The 16,755-nt window shown below is 47.1% G+C and overlaps 1 protein-coding gene across 2 annotated transcripts; it reads right to left on the bottom strand.

Moving 5' to 3' along the window:
- Nucleotides 1-44: 44 nt before the first annotated feature.
- stx17 (syntaxin 17) lies at nt 45-13,012 on the bottom strand. 2 transcript variants are annotated; one of them, XR_001325708.2, is made up of 9 exons: nt 12,843-13,012; nt 12,135-12,330; nt 11,935-12,000; nt 9,794-9,986; nt 9,483-9,601; nt 9,279-9,329; nt 4,234-4,320; nt 1,528-1,824; nt 45-1,285 (listed from the first exon to the last, which is right to left on the bottom strand). XR_001325708.2 is itself a non-coding variant. In XM_014184045.2 (8 exons), exons 2-8 carry the CDS (start codon nt 12,255-12,257, stop codon nt 1,582-1,584), a joined length of 882 nt encoding a protein of 293 aa, XP_014039520.1. In that variant the 5' UTR covers nt 12,258-12,330; nt 12,843-13,012; the 3' UTR covers nt 45-1,581. The 2 variants fall into 2 exon arrangements, 1 of the variants encoding a protein (XP_014039520.1); XM_014184045.2 differs by having other exon boundaries at nt 45-1,824.
- Nucleotides 13,013-16,755: the final 3,743 nt, after the last annotated feature.

The raw sequence follows: 16,755 nt of genomic DNA, 5'->3' as shown, positions 1-16,755 counted from the left end.
GTCTGTTTGTTCAGTTCTACAGAGAAGACTCCTGACACACACAATTCCTTCATCAGAAGCAGATTTTATTGGTTTTCTTTGGCAAATATAAAACCCCAGTAAATCACATAGATTAAGAGCATCCATATTTAGTTGGTCTGAGTTCAGAGGTTACAGGTCACTTGTAGTAGATGACATCAGGTGTGACCTGTTTCTATGGTGGCACTCTTAAGAGGGGAAACTTTGGCCTCACACTCATCACAACGTTCTACCTGGTAATGGGTACACCCAGGACAGCTGTGTTTATCCTCCTAACCTTTCTCAATCACTCACTCTTATTCTCTGCTCCCCAGTCTGTCAAATTGACACATTCCAGTCTGTCAGAGGCTCCTCTCCAGCAGGGTTCAGACCAGGACACAGTCTTGACATTTACTGCTGTTTATACCTCCTCCTCCCTCTAATGAGCTCTATACTCTAAGCAGAGCAGCAGACATATTGGCAGACTCAGATAAACATCAATAAGTTCATAAACTAGAGAGATGCTTGACCCAGGCAGTGTCTGGCTTTGGCACTGAGTGTGTATTTGATAAAGACTGAGGGTAGTTAAGACAGTCTGTCCAAGAAACACAGTATAATAACATGACTACCATCTCTCCGTCTGTACTAAAAGGCACCAAACAGCATGACTTATGTTACAAAACTAGGCAGGGTGTAGTGTTTGCTACTATATATTATGAGAAGATGTGCATTATTAATCATACACTTAAAGTAACTGTGCAGTGAAAGTTCTGTAATCTCATCCTATACTCGTATTTGTGGGCAAAACATTAATTGTAGAACAATAAAAATAAAAAAAACTTCAAAACTTGCTGTTTCCTCAGAGGATGATGAGCTGGCCAATCAGCGGTCTACTCGCATGAATATTTTTAAGATCAGTATACGCCCACACCATTCCAACACAGAAAAGCTGATTTTGGAAGGAAAACTTTCATTTATATTGTAAAAATGTGTAGGTCATATTTAATATAAATCTGGAAACACTGGACAGTTACTTTAAAGTTTTAAATACAAAGCCAACAGACCCAGTGTGTGTGTATATATATATATATATACACACACACATCACACTCAACTAACACAGCATTCACACACCTCCCTTTCACACTCAGGTCCTCAACAAGGCTCTCCTACAATGTTTAAAAGTCCTATTGATTGGGAAGTGGTAGATCCCAGTGGCAAGCTTCTCTTCACAGTAGGCTTCTCTTCACAGACCTCTCCTCGGTCTATTGGCAGCGAGAAGGAGTTCCTTATTACCACAGTAAAGAGAGCAAAGCTATTGGTCAAACAACAGATTGTTTGAGCGGACAGTCAGTTAGTCTGAGGGATATCTTGGTTGAGTTCCTGCCTGACTAGATGCGCAGGCGTTGCATCAACCAATGGTTGTGCGCCACTTCAACTGTGCAGTCGGGCATCAGATTGCTATATCATATGATGTGGTCAGCTGATATGTAAGCTCTAGCATGCGTCTGCAATGTAGTCGGGCAGTACCTGGACCAGTGTAGGCTTCTGGAGGTCAGAGGTCCCGCCACGACCAATCAGAAGTCACTTGTCCAGCGGTGGTTCTGGTTCCGTAGGGGGTGCAGTGAGCTGGTTCATCTGGGACTCTACTCTAGCTCTGCGTTTCTTCTGGACCAGGTTCCCCCCTGCAAACCCCAGAGCCCCCCCTCCAAGCGCTGCTGCCACCCCCGCTGCCTTGAACCCCACCAGAAGGCCCAGCGGACCACCCAACACCCCCCCTAACACTGCCCCCGCCACGGGTAACACTGCCAGCCTGTAGCCCACCACCTGGAGGGAGGACAGAGGGATAGACGAGTCACTACATGCATTGACAGTCTAGGTTTCTTGACTTTTTATCCCAATAAAGATTCTTAAATTCAATTAAAAAGACAAGGAAATAAGAAGAAACTTCACTTGGGACAAATCAACACACATATAACACACACACTCAGGGGGGTATTCCTTTGATGTTCTAAGACACACAGTAAGAGAGAAGTCTTCAGATCTACCTGGCCTTTCATGATCACACACACACACACACACACACAAACAGCAACACATGCGCACACACCATCATCAAAGCTGTATACTTTAATTACCCACATTTATTAAAATTGGAGAAATGAGGTGTGTGTGTGTTTATTAATACTGTTATCTTCAGAGAGGAAGACGCTCCTTTAGACTGATGGCTGTAAATGAGTGACTCCTCTGAACATTCCGCCACACACACACTACCCCCTCCCACGGCTGATTAACAGATTAACAGTTAAATGGATCCAGTTCAAACGCCCTCCCAGCCCCTCACCTCATGGCAGCGAAGGTCATTTTAATCAACCAGAGGTAAGTTGAAAGTTCAGAGTACAGGGTGTTGGTAAAGCAGGGGTGTAATGGCACCTGTCCTGATGACAGATAACACACTGCTGTGTCTGACACTCTTCTATCTACACACACTGCTGTCTGACATCTCTTCTATCAACACACACTGCTGTCTGACATCTCTTCTATCTACACACACTGCTGTCTGACATCTCTTCTATCAACACACACTGCTGTCTGACACTCTCTATCTACACACACTGCTGTCTGACATCTCTTCTATCAACACACACTGCTGTCTGACACCTCTTCTATCAACACACACTGCTGTCTGACATCTCTTCTATCAACACACACTGCTGTCTGACATCTCTTCTATCAACACACACTGCTGTCTGACATCTCCTCTATCTACACACACTGCTGTCTGACATCTCTTCTATCAACACACACTGCTGTCTGACATCTCTTCTATCAACACACACTGCTGTCTGACATCTCTTCTATCAACACACACTGCTGTCTGACACCTCTTCTATCAACACACACTGCTGTCTGACACCTCTTCTATCTACACACACTGCTGTCTGACACCTCTTCTATCTACACACACTGCTTCTAAAGGCCTCAGCATGCTTCAGTTCAGCTGACGCCTAGCCCAGCCTAGCATACTCCCTTAAAAGACCTGAAAAATTTGAAAAAAAGCAGCAATAGTACTATTTGTCCATTTAGAGATGCCGTAGCCAGAATACACTTCCTCAAAATAGAATTAAGATAACTCAAGAAATCTGTCATTAATTTTGCCGAGGAGATCTTAGTTACATCTAACTAAGATGTTTGGTGCAGTATTTCTTAATGAAAGAATGTGCATGAAAACAAGTCGTTTCTCATTGAATGACAAAGACTTTATTGAAGAATCCCTACTGTTGACCAATTACCGACGAAGGAGCGCCAACTTCGGGTTGCCTAGCAGAAAAAAAATTGTGCCCGAACAGCCCCCAAAAAACTCACCAAAAGCCTAATGCGGACAACGCTGGGCCAATTGTGCGCCGCCCTATGGGACTCCCGATCACGGCTGGTTGTGATACAGTCCAGGGTTGAACCCGGGTCTGTAGTGATGCCTCTAGCACTGCGATGCAGTGCCTTAGACCGCTTAGACCCCTCAGGATCCCTTAACAGCACAGCCACACCCATACCCTTGAATATTCTGGACCTCAATGTGGGCTCAATCCCATTTCAACTTCATCAATTCAGGAAGTTGAATTGAGTTGAAGTTCCATTTATCAATCAAAACATGGGGTGAGAGGTGGTACATTTACGCTTAAATAGACCAATTTTTTTAATATTGTGATATTTTGGCTGCAACTAGACTCACAAAGGGTGTGTACGCGCAGCGTCTGTTCAGCCGTATAGAACTCACATGACATACCACACTGAGCTTGTAATATGTCTGTGGGTATTGAGCTGTCAGTCTGACTTTATTCTGAGGGGTGTGTGTGTGTGTGTGTGTGTGTGTGTGTGTGTGTGTGTGTGTGTGTGTGTGTGTGTGTGTGTGTGTGTATTGAGCCAACAGTGGGAGGCCAAACGCTGCTCCTGAAGAGCTATTAAATAGCCCTTCATACCTCTCCTCGCCTCCTGCACCCACACACACACCTTGCACTCTCCATTGACAACACCCCCTACTCAACCCCTCTCTCCCTCCCTCCATCACTGTACCTCTTAACCCCTCTCTCCATCTATTCTCTCTATTTCTTTAATTGCAGCTTTCCTCCGTATTCTGCTGGATCAATAGGGACAAACGTTGTAGAATGGCTGGGAGGCAAAGTGCCATCGATCTCCCAAACACCACACACACACACGCGTGTACACGCTCACACGCACCTTCCCGAGGCTCCTGGTCCCCTCCTCCACGTTGGCTGCTGCTGTGTTGACGTTCTCCTCTATGCTGTCAATCTTCTCCTGCTGGGACTGACACACACACACACACACACACACACACACACACACACACACAGGGTTTATACACTGGAGACACACACCGCTGACCTGGTCCCTCTCGACACAGCACCACAAATGAGTGTGTGTATCTGTCTGTGGGGGGTGATGCGGGTGTAAAGTAGAAAAGGTAGGGTCTGGGGGAGATTATATTGGGGCAGGAGGGGGTCTGGGGAGATTATATTGGGGTAGGAAGGGGTCTTGGGGGGGGTTATATTGGGGTAGGAGGGGGTCTGGGGAGATTATATTGGGGTAGGAAGGGGTCTTGGGGGGGGTTATAATGGGGCAGGAGGGGGTCTGGGGAGATTATATTGGGGTAGGAAAGGGTCTTGGGGGGGTTATATTGGGGTAGGAGGGGGTCTGGGGGGGTTATTGTGAGGAGCTCATGAAATATTCAGAGTGGCAGCTGTCCCTCTCTCTGTGTGCTGGACACCATCCATCCTTCTCTCCCTCCTTATTGTAGTTGTAGTTGTTGTATGTACATACTATAAACATTTTATGGACATGGTACCTTTTTACATTAGCTACTTATTACATATGGATAGACAATATTCAGACAACAGGTATACATTTTCTGTAGCGCTTTCAGTCATGACTATGATCAATCCTGAGCTTTTTTAAGTCCCTCATCTCCCTTACTGCCCCCTAACTCCCTCCCTCTCCCTTACTGCCCCCTAACTCCCTCCCTCTCCCTTACTGCCCCCTAACTCCCTCCCTCTCCCTTACTGCCCCCTAACTCCCTCCCTCTCCCTTACTGCCCCCTAACTCCCTCCCCCTCCCTTACTGCCCCCTAACTCCCTCCCCTCCCTTACTGCCCCCTAACTCCCTCCCCCTCCCTTACTGCCCCCTAACTCCCTCCCTCTCCCTTACTGCCCCCTAACTCCCTCCCTCTCCCTTACTGCCCCCTAACTCCCTCCCTCTCCCTTACTGCCCCCTCCCTCTCCCTTACTGCCCCCTCCCTCTCCCTTACTGCCCCCTAACTCCCTCCCCTCCCTTACTGCCCCCTAACTCCCCCCCCTCTCCCTTACTGCCCCCTAACTCCCCCCCTCTCCCTTACTGCCCCCTCCCTCTCCCTTACTGCCCCCTAACTCCCTCCCTCTCCCTTACTGCCCCCTAACTCCCTCCCTCTCCCTTACTGCCCCCTAACTCCCCCCCTCTCCCTTACTGCCCCCTAACTCCCCCCTCTCCCTTACTGCCCCCTCCCTCTCCCTTACTGCCCCCTAACTCCCTCCCTCTCCCTTACTGCCCCCTAACTCCCTCCCTCTCCCTCACTGCCCCCTAACTCCCTCCTTCTCCCTTACTGCCCCCTAACTCCCCCCTCTCCCTTACTGCCCCCTAACTCCCTCCCTCCCTCTCCCTCACTGCCCCCTAACTCCCCCCCCTCTCCCTTACTGCCCCCTCCCTCTCCCTTACTGCCCCCTAACTCCCTCCCTCTCCCTTACTGCCCCCTAACTCCCTCCCTCTCCCTCACTGCCCCCTCACTGCCCCCTAACTCCCTCCCTCCCTCTCCCTCACTGCCCCCTAACTCCCTCCCTCACTGCCCCCTAACTCCCTCCGTCCAGTGGCAGTTCTAGACCATTTCAACTGGGGGGGCCAAGCTGGGGCCAGTTGTACTGTTAGAGGGGCCAGTTACATTAGACGTTATTGTTGTCATATCGTTTTCTTCACTGCATTGCAGGCATTAGCAGGCAAAAGACCATGTTCATAATCATTAGTGTTCCGCGTTGCCACTGTCTAATAACGGATGTAAAAAAAGAAGGATAGCAAAAATTTGTTATGTAAAAATGATTTCATACTCCACATTTAGGGGGGCCACAAGGGGGTCCAAAATTGTTGTCATAGGGGCACTGGCCCCCCATGCCCCTCCCAGAACCGCCCCTGCCTCCGACTCCCTTACTGCCCCCTAACTCCCTTACTGCCCCCTAACTCCCTCCCCTCCCTTACTGCCCCCTAACTCCTCCGTCTCCCTTACTGCCCCTAACTCCCTCCCTCTCCCTTACTGCCCCCTAACTCCTTCCTAACTCCCTTACTGCCCCTAACTCCCTCCCTTACTGCCCCTAACTCCCTCCCTTACTGCCCCTAACTCCCTCCCTTACTGCCCCCTAACTCCCTCCTCTCCGTTACGGTCCCCTCCCTCCATCCATCATTCTCCTCTCCCTTAAGGTGTCCGCATATATTATGACGGCATTTTGTGACGCTTTTGTTAGTTTTGGTCTTCGGTGAGGGTTTTTCCGGCCATGCTAACAAAACATTTTCTCCAGGCATGCCGAAGTCGGTAGCTGAAGTCTACACCCCTTCATTTGTGATTGGTCAACAGTAGGGATTCTTCAATTAAATGTTTGATGTCATTCAAGGAGACTGCACCAAACATCTTGGATGTAAAATTGCGTGACTAAGATCTGCTTGGTATTTCAAACAAAGGTCTTAAGGGATTATGCGAGCACACTCGTTCTGAACCGAAGCATGCTGTCGCCTTTACTCCTCTCCTCAGTCCTCACATCTCTCCCCCACTCATGTTCACTTCGGTTCCCATTTCTTCACCCTCCCTCCCTTTAAATCCCAGATGTATGTATGGTTGTTGGTGGATGTGGAGCTTCTAGGCTCCAGCCAGTGGAACAGCGGGAGATGAGTGCTTCAGTCAGACACTAGCAGGCTGCGTCTGAACATCTCACCTTGCCTGTCTCTGTCCCCCTCTCTCCCTCCCTCTCTCTCTCTCAAATCCCCAGGCAGGTAGAAACACCGACACACAGAAGTGTTTACCCTCTGGTTGAGAGGCTGAGTATTGGTCCCTGAACGACACCAGTCACCCCAGAGAGACCACAGCACTAAAACATCTTTATGCTCTCTTCTCCAAAACAATCTCCTGTCGGTCTCTCTCTCTCCCAAAATCTCTCTCTCTACACCTCTTTCTGCCCTCCTCCCTCACCATGTTTAAACCCTCCCTTCCTCCCACTCCTATCGCTCTTTCGTTCCCAGAGGATAGAGTGATAATCAGAGTCGTCTGTTTTCCTCCTGGCCTACCATACGCCCTGTTGCCTGGGTTCTCTCCCACGGCACTCTCCTCTCTTCTCCCCATGGACACAGCCCCCTTCTCTCCTATCCTCTCTCGTCTCCCACCTCTCCCCTATGGCCCATTTTCTACCATCCCCCCTCCCCCAGCAGTACACCTGCCTGCAGCCCCACTCCAGTAACCTGTGGTGTGCTGTGACCTGCTCTCTAAGGAGCCCCAGCATGAATCCAACCAGACAGACAGACGCTAGGCTAGCTGTCGCTCACTACACTGTCTGTCAGTGCCCTCACTGCCCTGTGTGCTAACAGCATGGTTAGCATAGCCGCAGCAGGCTATCTATGTTACGTAGCCATGTCCCTGTCATTCATCCTGTCTCATTAGACACCAGAAAGGCATTATCTGCTGACCTTGTCAGCACTCAATCACACAGTACATACAGTACATTCGGGAAGTATTCAGACCCCTTCTCTTTTTCAACATTTTGTTATGTTACAACCTTATTCTTAAATGGATTAAATAAAACAAATTGTCCTCATCTATCTACACACAATACCCCATAATGACAAAGTGAAAACAGGTTTTTTGAAATTTTTGCTAATTTCATAAGTATTCAGCACCTTTGCTATGAGACTCGAAATGGAGCTCAGGTGCATCCTGTTTCCATTGATCATCCTTGAGATGTTTCTACAACTTGATTGGAGTCTACCTGTGGCAAATTCAATTGATTGGACATGATTTGAAAAGGCACACACCTGTCTATATAAGGTCCCAGAGTTGACAGTGCATTTCAGATCAAAAACCAAGCCATGAGGTTGAAGAAATTGTCCATACAGCTCCCCACGATTGCTCAGTTTGGAACCACCTAGACTCTTCCTAGAGCTGGCCGGCCAGCCGGCCAGCCAGCCAAACTGAGCAATCATGGGGAGAAGGGCCTTGGTCAGGAAGGTGACCAAGAACCTGATGGTCACTCTAACAGAGCTCCAGAGTTCCTCTGTGGAGATGGGAGAACCTTTCAGAAGGACAACCATCTCTGCAGCACTCCACCAATCAGGCCTTTATGGTAGAGTGGCCAAACGGAAGCCCCTCCTCAGGAAAAGGCACATGACAGCCCTCCTGGAGTTTGCTACACTCGCAATAACATCTGCTAACCATGTGTATGTGACCAATAAAATTGGATTTGAAAAGGCACCTAAAGGACTCTCAGACCATGAGAAACAAGATTCTCTGGTCTGCTGAAACAAGATTGAACTCTTTGGCCTGAATGCCAAGCGTCACATCTGGAGGAAACCTGGCACCATCCCTATGGTGAAGCATGGTGGTGACAGCATCATGCTGTGGGGATGTTTTTCAGCTGCAGGGACTGGGAGACTAGTCAGGATTGAGGGAACGATAAACGGAGCAAAGTACAGAGAGATCCTTGATGAAATCCACACAGCCAAGACAACACAGGAGTGGCTTTGTGACAAGTCTCTGAATGTCCTTGAGTGGCCCAGCCAGAGCCCAGACTTGTACCCGATCAAACATCTCTGGAGAGACCTGAAAATAGCTGTGCAGCAACGCTCCCCATCTAACCTGACAGAGCTTGAGAGGATCTTTAGAGAAGAATGGAAGAAACTCCCCAAATAAAGGTGTGTCAAGTTTGTAGCGTCATACCCAAGAAGACTCGAGGTTGTAATCGTTGCCAAAGGTGCTTCAACAAAGTACTGACTAAAGGGTTTGAATACTTAAGTAAATGTGATATTTCAGTTTTTATTTGCAAAAATGTCAACAAAACAGTTTTTGCTTTGTCATTATGGGGTATTGTGTGTAGGTTGATTAAATTGTTTTCCTCATCAATTTTAGAATTAGGCTCTAACGTAACAAAATGTGGAAAAAGCCAAGGGGAATACTTTTCGATATGCACTGTACATAGCATACTCACGTGGACCAGCAGAGAGAACTCTGTCACCAAACCGCTAAGCTCCTTCAGGTCCTGACAAAACAAACTCATATTAACACAGCAACAATAACACACAAACAAAAACATACTATATGACATATTAAAGACATGAATAAATATTATGATCGCTTAATCTATTATTAAGACAATTTGTGAATACAGTACAAGGGGCCCAAATATTCCCACCTCCTCCAGGGTGTCCCAGGACTCGGCAGCACTCTCGTTGAGGGGGATCACTGGGAGGAGGAGCTGCGTTTGATTGACAGGAGGGGGCTCCCTGCCCACATCATCACCATGGGAACCACCTAATGGACAAGGTCAGTGAGAACCAGAGTGACCAACTTTAGATCTGGACATGTTACTGCTTCTGAAATTCATAATGAGCATTTAGATGATTTATTAGTTAGTTTATTGGTCAATAAAGGAAGAGCTAACATGGCTGCCATAGAATGGAATAAACTGATGTTGTTGAATAGAAGGGAAGGGGGCGGTGCTACCTGAGGATGAGTGGCCTGGGGGGCGTGGTGCCTGTGGCAGAGGGGCGGGGTTAGAATGCAGGAGTAGGAAGTCTTGCGCGGCAGCAGATGCTCGGTCTCTGATTGGCTGAACCAGCCTCTCCAGGGCGGGGCCGTCCTCCGGGCGGACACGTCCACACAGCTTCTCCATCTCTCTAACATTAGCCCTCAACTGCTACAGAGGGAGAGAGAGGTTCAACAAGTAGTTCAACTTCCCAACAGATAGATTTAAAAAAGAGGCACGAGACAGAGAGAAGTACACCCTCATACAGACAGACAGGTTCCAGTGTCTCTGCTGGGAGGAGGAGTGAGGAGGGGGAAGTAGGAGGGTGTTAGATGGCCTCCCCTGGTTGTACCCATCAGCCCCAGGGCAGACCAGACCAGGGGTCAGGAGGCCATGACCAATAGATGCTCCCACGCTAATTAGACATGTTGAATAAACATACACACACAGCTGCAGACTGGATTAGCATTGAGCCGCTATGACCACGGGAGACACACCTGTCAGAACGCTAAAGGCCTGTTAGCATATGCTTCACAGATAACACACACAAACACACACACACACACACACACACACACACACACACACACACACACACACACACACACACACACACACACACACAAAGAACATCAACAATAAGAACATTAACAGGTGAATGAACTCTCTGTGCTGCTGGAGAAGGTTGGTTCAAACCTCTTAAATGTAATCTACGTAATCCCCTAAAGTCATTATTTACCATGAGAGGGCCATAAACAATAACTAGTAATGCTGCAAACTCTAAGGTTACAATTTAACCTTTCTGGTAAAACAGTTAGACTGGTGAGGTGTAGTCACTTTTCAAAACACAAGATCAAGTACACAGCACAAACATGATACAAAAATATGTTATAGATGGATATCCTATAACTAAACTGTATAAATAAGTCAGTCAGTCAGTCAGTAGGGGCCAGACAGACAAACACACAGTAAACGCCAGGGAGAAAGTGAAACCAGGCACACGTTGCTAAATAGGCCCTGCCCCACCAACACACACACAGGGCGTTACAAAACCGATTCACTAGCCTGCTAATATTGTTGCACTCACTAAGTCTAGAGGGTCTTAGGCCTAGTTAACTGGTCTGTAACCTGATTTGACGTGTGTCTGTGTGAGAAATCAGCGTATGCGTCTAGGTGTGAATGTATGTACCCAGGAGACAGCTACCTTACCGTAGGTCCAGGGCCAGCTCCGTCTTCACCTCTTGGTCGGCTGGTCCAAGTGGATTATTATTTGTTCAGATGGTGAGTAAACATAAATATGTTCAAGAAGGAAAAATAGAAAACTAAAAGACCCCAAAACAAACCAGCAGGCTTTCCGAGCTGGTACTCTGACTGACGATCACCCTAATTGACAGCACCGAATGTGCTTATCAACCACCTGGACAAGGTTGCTGCTGCCCCCTGGGGGAATGGAGTGTGGTAGTGATCTGTAGTGTGCTGTCTAAACTACCTAACCTATTCCCTCAAAGGGATGAGCAGCAGAGAGGGGGGTCTATAATAATATTCACAGTTAGGAGAAAGGGATGAATAGATGAGTGATGGATGAAAATAGAGGCGTGCAGACAGAAATACAGAAAGCAGAGGAGCCCACTTCCTGCTAGAGACTTCACTTCCTGCCTAGAGAGTGGGGTGACACCGTCTTTCTCTGCTTCCCTCTGCCTTTCTTGCTCTCTCTCTACTTCTCTATCTGTGCTGCATGTCCTTGTGTATCATCACCCATCTTCAGCTTCCTTACACACACCCAGCCCAGCGGACAGAAACACACACACGCCACACAGGAAAGCACTCTGCCCCTCCCAAGGGGTCTGAGGGGAATGGTGTGTTTTGAGTGTGTGTGTGTGTGTGAGGGAAGGAAGGAGGTGGGGGTGAATCCTTCACTTCCAGAGACATGGTGGTGTCATTGTGAAAACACACTGTGCAGCACTTCACACACACACACACTTTTAAAACACACACTCAATTTTACATACACACTCAATTTTACATGCACACTCCTGATCTCCTGCAGGCACACAGCACACAGTCACAACATACCGTATATACTCAGCACAAGGCCAGTGTGTGTGTGTCTATGTTTTACCTGCACAGTGCGGCTGGCATTGATGTGCTCCTGATGAAGGCGATCCCATTGTCCACTATGCTGGAACTGTAAGGCAATAACAAGCTCAGTTGCTGCTTCTCTGTGTGGTTCTTCAGTAACTTCCAATGGTCGGTGATGTGAGTTTGCGTGTGTATATATGTGCGCGTGTGTGTGTGTGTGTGTGTGTGTGTGTGTGTTACCTTCAGTATATTGCTGTGGTGTCTCTGTAGTCTTTCTAGGTCTGTCGGCAGGGCTACTTTAGTGAACTTGTGGATCGGCCCCTCAAGACGCCTCAGCGTCAGCTTGCCCCCTTCCTCTGACATCCTCCCTGACTTCTGACCCCGGGTGGGTTCTCACACCTGCAACCATACACACCTGCTCCTCTTACTCAGCTACCTGGAAGACAGGAGGGAGGAGGTATACATACAAACATCAGCATGCCACACAAAACCACGTGACCTGTTTCACTCAAACACACACGAGCACACAGACATACACACCTCCTTGTAACCCAATGCCAAACACATCACATCATACCATTGTTGGCTAGTAGGCAGCTTTGCTGACATCCTCGTGCCCAAGGTTTGAATAACAGGGTCTCAGAGTCTGGCTCGAGCTGTTAGTTAGCTAACTAATGACGTTAAACGACAACATCCGGGAACAAATGACAACAGAAAACGTTGCTTGTTCCATAGAGAAGAAATGTCTGTAATTATGACACATTAAAACACATTTGACCAAGGTAAGGCATCAGCCTCTAGCTAGCTGGCAGTTATAATGTTATAACTGCCAGAATCAGATGTCTGTCAGGTGAGTTAACAGTATTTTAGCAAGCTAGCCAACACAGCTGACTATTCAAACTTAAAATCTAGCATATTTCATTTTCAAACCGTGAACATATTACTTACTTAAAGTAAAAACCCATCGGAGTGTAAAACTTGGGAGAAGAATTCTTGTAGGCTATTTCGTAACTGTTTGTCTCGAGTTAGCTACATGTCCAACTTTCTCTTCTGTTTGTAAACAACTTTCTTCCTTGCGCGCAGACGAATTACTTCCGATCTAAAACCTTAGCCCACAGAGAGAACGGTCCTCCCCTTGAGGCTGAATCTACAGCAGTCCTATACAGTAACCTTTCTGATTAATTGAACGTTATTGAATGAAGTTCAATAGTGAATATGATAGCAAGAGATGAGTGACTGATTTCATATCAATTTTTGTAAAAGCGGGAATTGAACTTCCGCCAAGTTGTACATCTATATTGATTGGGTAGACAATATTGATCATGTCAGGCAAATAACATCGACCAATGTGTGACGCGCGAGGACAGCTAGAATTTCCACTCAGTCGCACTATCACCACATTCACACACACACACACACACACACACACACACACACACACACACACACAACACACACACACACACACACACACACACACACACACACACACACACACACACACACACACACACACACACCCACAAACTATGATGTGGAGCTGCTAGGAGGGTGGAGTGGTGCCAGGTGCATGGTCTGGCTGGGCCAGCACAGCACTAGGCTTAGAGTGGATTATTATGGACATGCCATCTCCTGTGGCTCTCTATTGTCTGTGTGTGTGTGTGTGTGTGTGTGTGTGTGTGTGTGTGTGTGTGTGTGTGTGTGTGTGTGTGTGTGTGTGTGTGTGTGTGTGTGTGTGTGTGTGTGTGTGTGTGACTGTGTGTTTGTATATATGTGTGTGCGTGTGTGAGTGCATGTGAGTGTGTGTGCGTGTCTGTGTGTGAGTATGTGTGCGTGCGTACGTGCATGTGTGTGTGTGTATGTGTGTGTGTGTGTGTGTGTGATTGTGTGTTTGTATATATGTGTGTGCGTGTGTGAGTGCATGTGAGTGTGTGTGCGTGTCTGTGTGTGAGTATGTGTGCGTGCGTACGTGCATGTGTGTGTGTGTGTGTGACTGTGTGTTTGTATATATGTGTGTGCGTGTGTGAGTGCATGTGAGTGTGTGTGCGTGTCTGTGTGTGAGTATGTGTGTGTGTGTGTGTGTGTGTGTGTGTGTGATATTGGGGATAGAGCAGCATGCTCCCCTGGTCCTGCTGGGAGATAAGCAGATCTATAGCAAGCCTCTGTACCTCAGTCATCACCTTTAACATTTAACACACACACATATACACATACACACACACACACATACACGCACTTCCTGTGCCGGTTGGAAAGCATTTGAGGAGGCCTCTCTATTTATGTCGTTGGGCCTCAAACACCAAGCCGGCAGGGGACCTCCCCTGGTGTGTGTCCAGTCCCACAGGGAGACTCCCGTAGCAGAAAGGTAAAGCCACAGCAGACTGAGGGGGAGGAGCTGAGCAGACAGTGAAAGTCTGGACACCCACATCACACCACAACATTGTGTTGTTTCAGATGTGTGTCTACCTTAAAACTTCAATTAAAAGCAGAGTTTCAAATAGTTGCCATCCCTTTTAATAGCCGGGCATCGGCACACATTTCAGCAAATAAACACCTGTTTTAAATAGATGCCGTGTCTAAATGAATTGTTTGCGAGTGAACTTCAGTGAGTACAGTAAAGATTGTTCAAAAGAAGATCAAATCAAATCAAATTTATTTATATAGCCCTTCGTACATCAGCTGATATCTCAAAGTGCTGTACAGAAACCCAGCCTAAAACCCCAAACAGCAAGCAATGCATGTGAAAGAAGCACGGTGGCTAGGAAAAACTCCCTAGGAAAAACTCCCTAGAAAGGCCAAAACCTAGGAAGAAACCTAGAGAGGAACCAGGCTATGAGGGGTGGCCAGTCCTCTTCTGGCTGTGCAGGGTGGATATTATAACAGAACATGGTCAAGATGTTAAAATGTTCATAAATGACCAGCATGCTCAAATAATAATAATCATAGTAGTTGTCGAGGGTGCAACAAGCACGTCCGGTGAACAGGTCAGGGTTCCATAGCCGCAGGCAGAACAGTTGAAACTGGAGCAGCAGCACGGCCAGGTGGACTGGGGACAGCAAGGAGTCATCATGCCAGGTAGTCCTGAGGCATGGTCCTAGGGCTCAGGTCCTCCGAGAGAAAGAAAGAAAGAGAGAATTAGAGAGAGCATATTTAAATTCACACAGGACACCGGATAAGACAAGAGAAATACTCCAGATGTAACAGACTGACCCTAGCCCCCCGACACATAAACTACTGCAGCATAAATACTGGAGGCTGAGACAGGAGGGATCAGAAGACACTGTGGCCCCATCCGATGATACCCCCGGGCAGGGCCAAACAGGCAGGATATAACCCCACCCACTTTGCCAAAGCACAGCCCCCACATCACTAGAGGGATATCTCCAACCACCAACTTACCGTCCTAAGACAAGGCCGAGTATAGCCCACAAAGATCTCCGCCATGGCCCAACCCAAGGGGGGGGCGCCAACCCAGACAGGAAGACCACGTACCTCAGTCATCACCTAAAGAAGAGCCATGGATGAGACGGCAGTGTGCTTTGACATGGTCGGCTCAACTACGGTGGATACAAGAGGTGCAACGAGTGAGATAATGGTGCTGAAACGTGAAATCGTTTGATAGGCAGGCTAGTCTTTGCATGTCTGATCTGCAATGGATTTGTTATTACAATGTTTATACTGGTCATACTGGTCACAATAACCAGTGTGGTAGTCTTTTCAACATTTGATTGAGCAAGAGCTGTGTGAAAATCCGGCCCTTTTTTAAAATGTTCACCTAAAATGACATACCCAAATCTAACTGCCTGTAGCTCAGGACCTGAAGCAAGGATATGCATATTCTTGATACCATTTGAAAGGAAACACTTTGAAGTTTGTGGAAATGTGAAATTAATGTAGGAGAATATAACACATTAGATCTGATAAAAGATAATACAAAGAAAAGAAGCATGCATTTCTTTGTATTTTTTGTGCCATCATCTTTGAAATGCAAGAGAAAGGCCATAATGTATTATTTCAGCCTAGACACAATTTACATTTTAGCCACTAGATGGCAGCAGTGTATGTGCAAAGTTTTAGACTGATCCAATGAACCATTGTATTTCTGTCCAAAATGTTGCATCAAGACTGCCCAAATGTGCCTAATTGGTTTATTAATAACTTTTCAAGTTCATAACTGTGCACTCTCATCAAACAATAGCATGGCATTCTTTCACTGTAACAGCTACTGTAAATTGGACAGTGCAAAATGTAAGCTTTCTGCCAATATCAGATATGTCTATGTCCTGGGAAATGTTCTTGTTACTTACAACCTCATGCTAATCGCATTAGCCTACGTTAGCTCAACAGTCCCGCAAGGAACCCACCGATCCTGTAGAGGTTAAGGAAATAGACGCCTGGCTCAAACAGAAGCCTGTCTCTAATAAGCACCGGTTGTGTTCAGTGATTGAAGCGAATCAATGCCCAGGCTATAAATGTACGTTTTACAGTATATGAACCAATGTGTTTACATGCGTGCTTGTGTGTGCGTGCGTGTGTGTGGTGGCAGGACGCAGGTGCCATCCGTCCCAGTGTAATCCAGGAAGTGTGTCTCAGCAGGAGAGGAAGTGCTTCAGCGGGGAGCCCCTCCCACTCATGAATATTACATTACCCCCCATAATATACTTACCTGACTTTACCAATCTTAAGTACTGGCAGGCAACAACACAAAGAAATACCTAAAAAACGAAAAAAGGACCAAGGCACTCTTCAAGTAATTAGTTTAAAATGCCTTTATTTTAGTTATGGCATGTTCAGTAAAACAAAAAGTGTAAAACTCTGAAGCGTTTCAGCGTCCTAGTTTTAAACGGTTTGTTCTATTGAA

This window comes from Salmo salar, chromosome ssa02, assembly GCF_905237065.1.
Source record: "Salmo salar chromosome ssa02, Ssal_v3.1, whole genome shotgun sequence".
In the NCBI taxonomy this organism is placed as follows: Eukaryota; Metazoa; Chordata; class Actinopteri; order Salmoniformes; family Salmonidae; genus Salmo; species Salmo salar.
The sequence above is the reverse complement of the archived record's forward strand: the minus strand, read 5'-3'. Positions and strand labels throughout refer to the sequence as shown.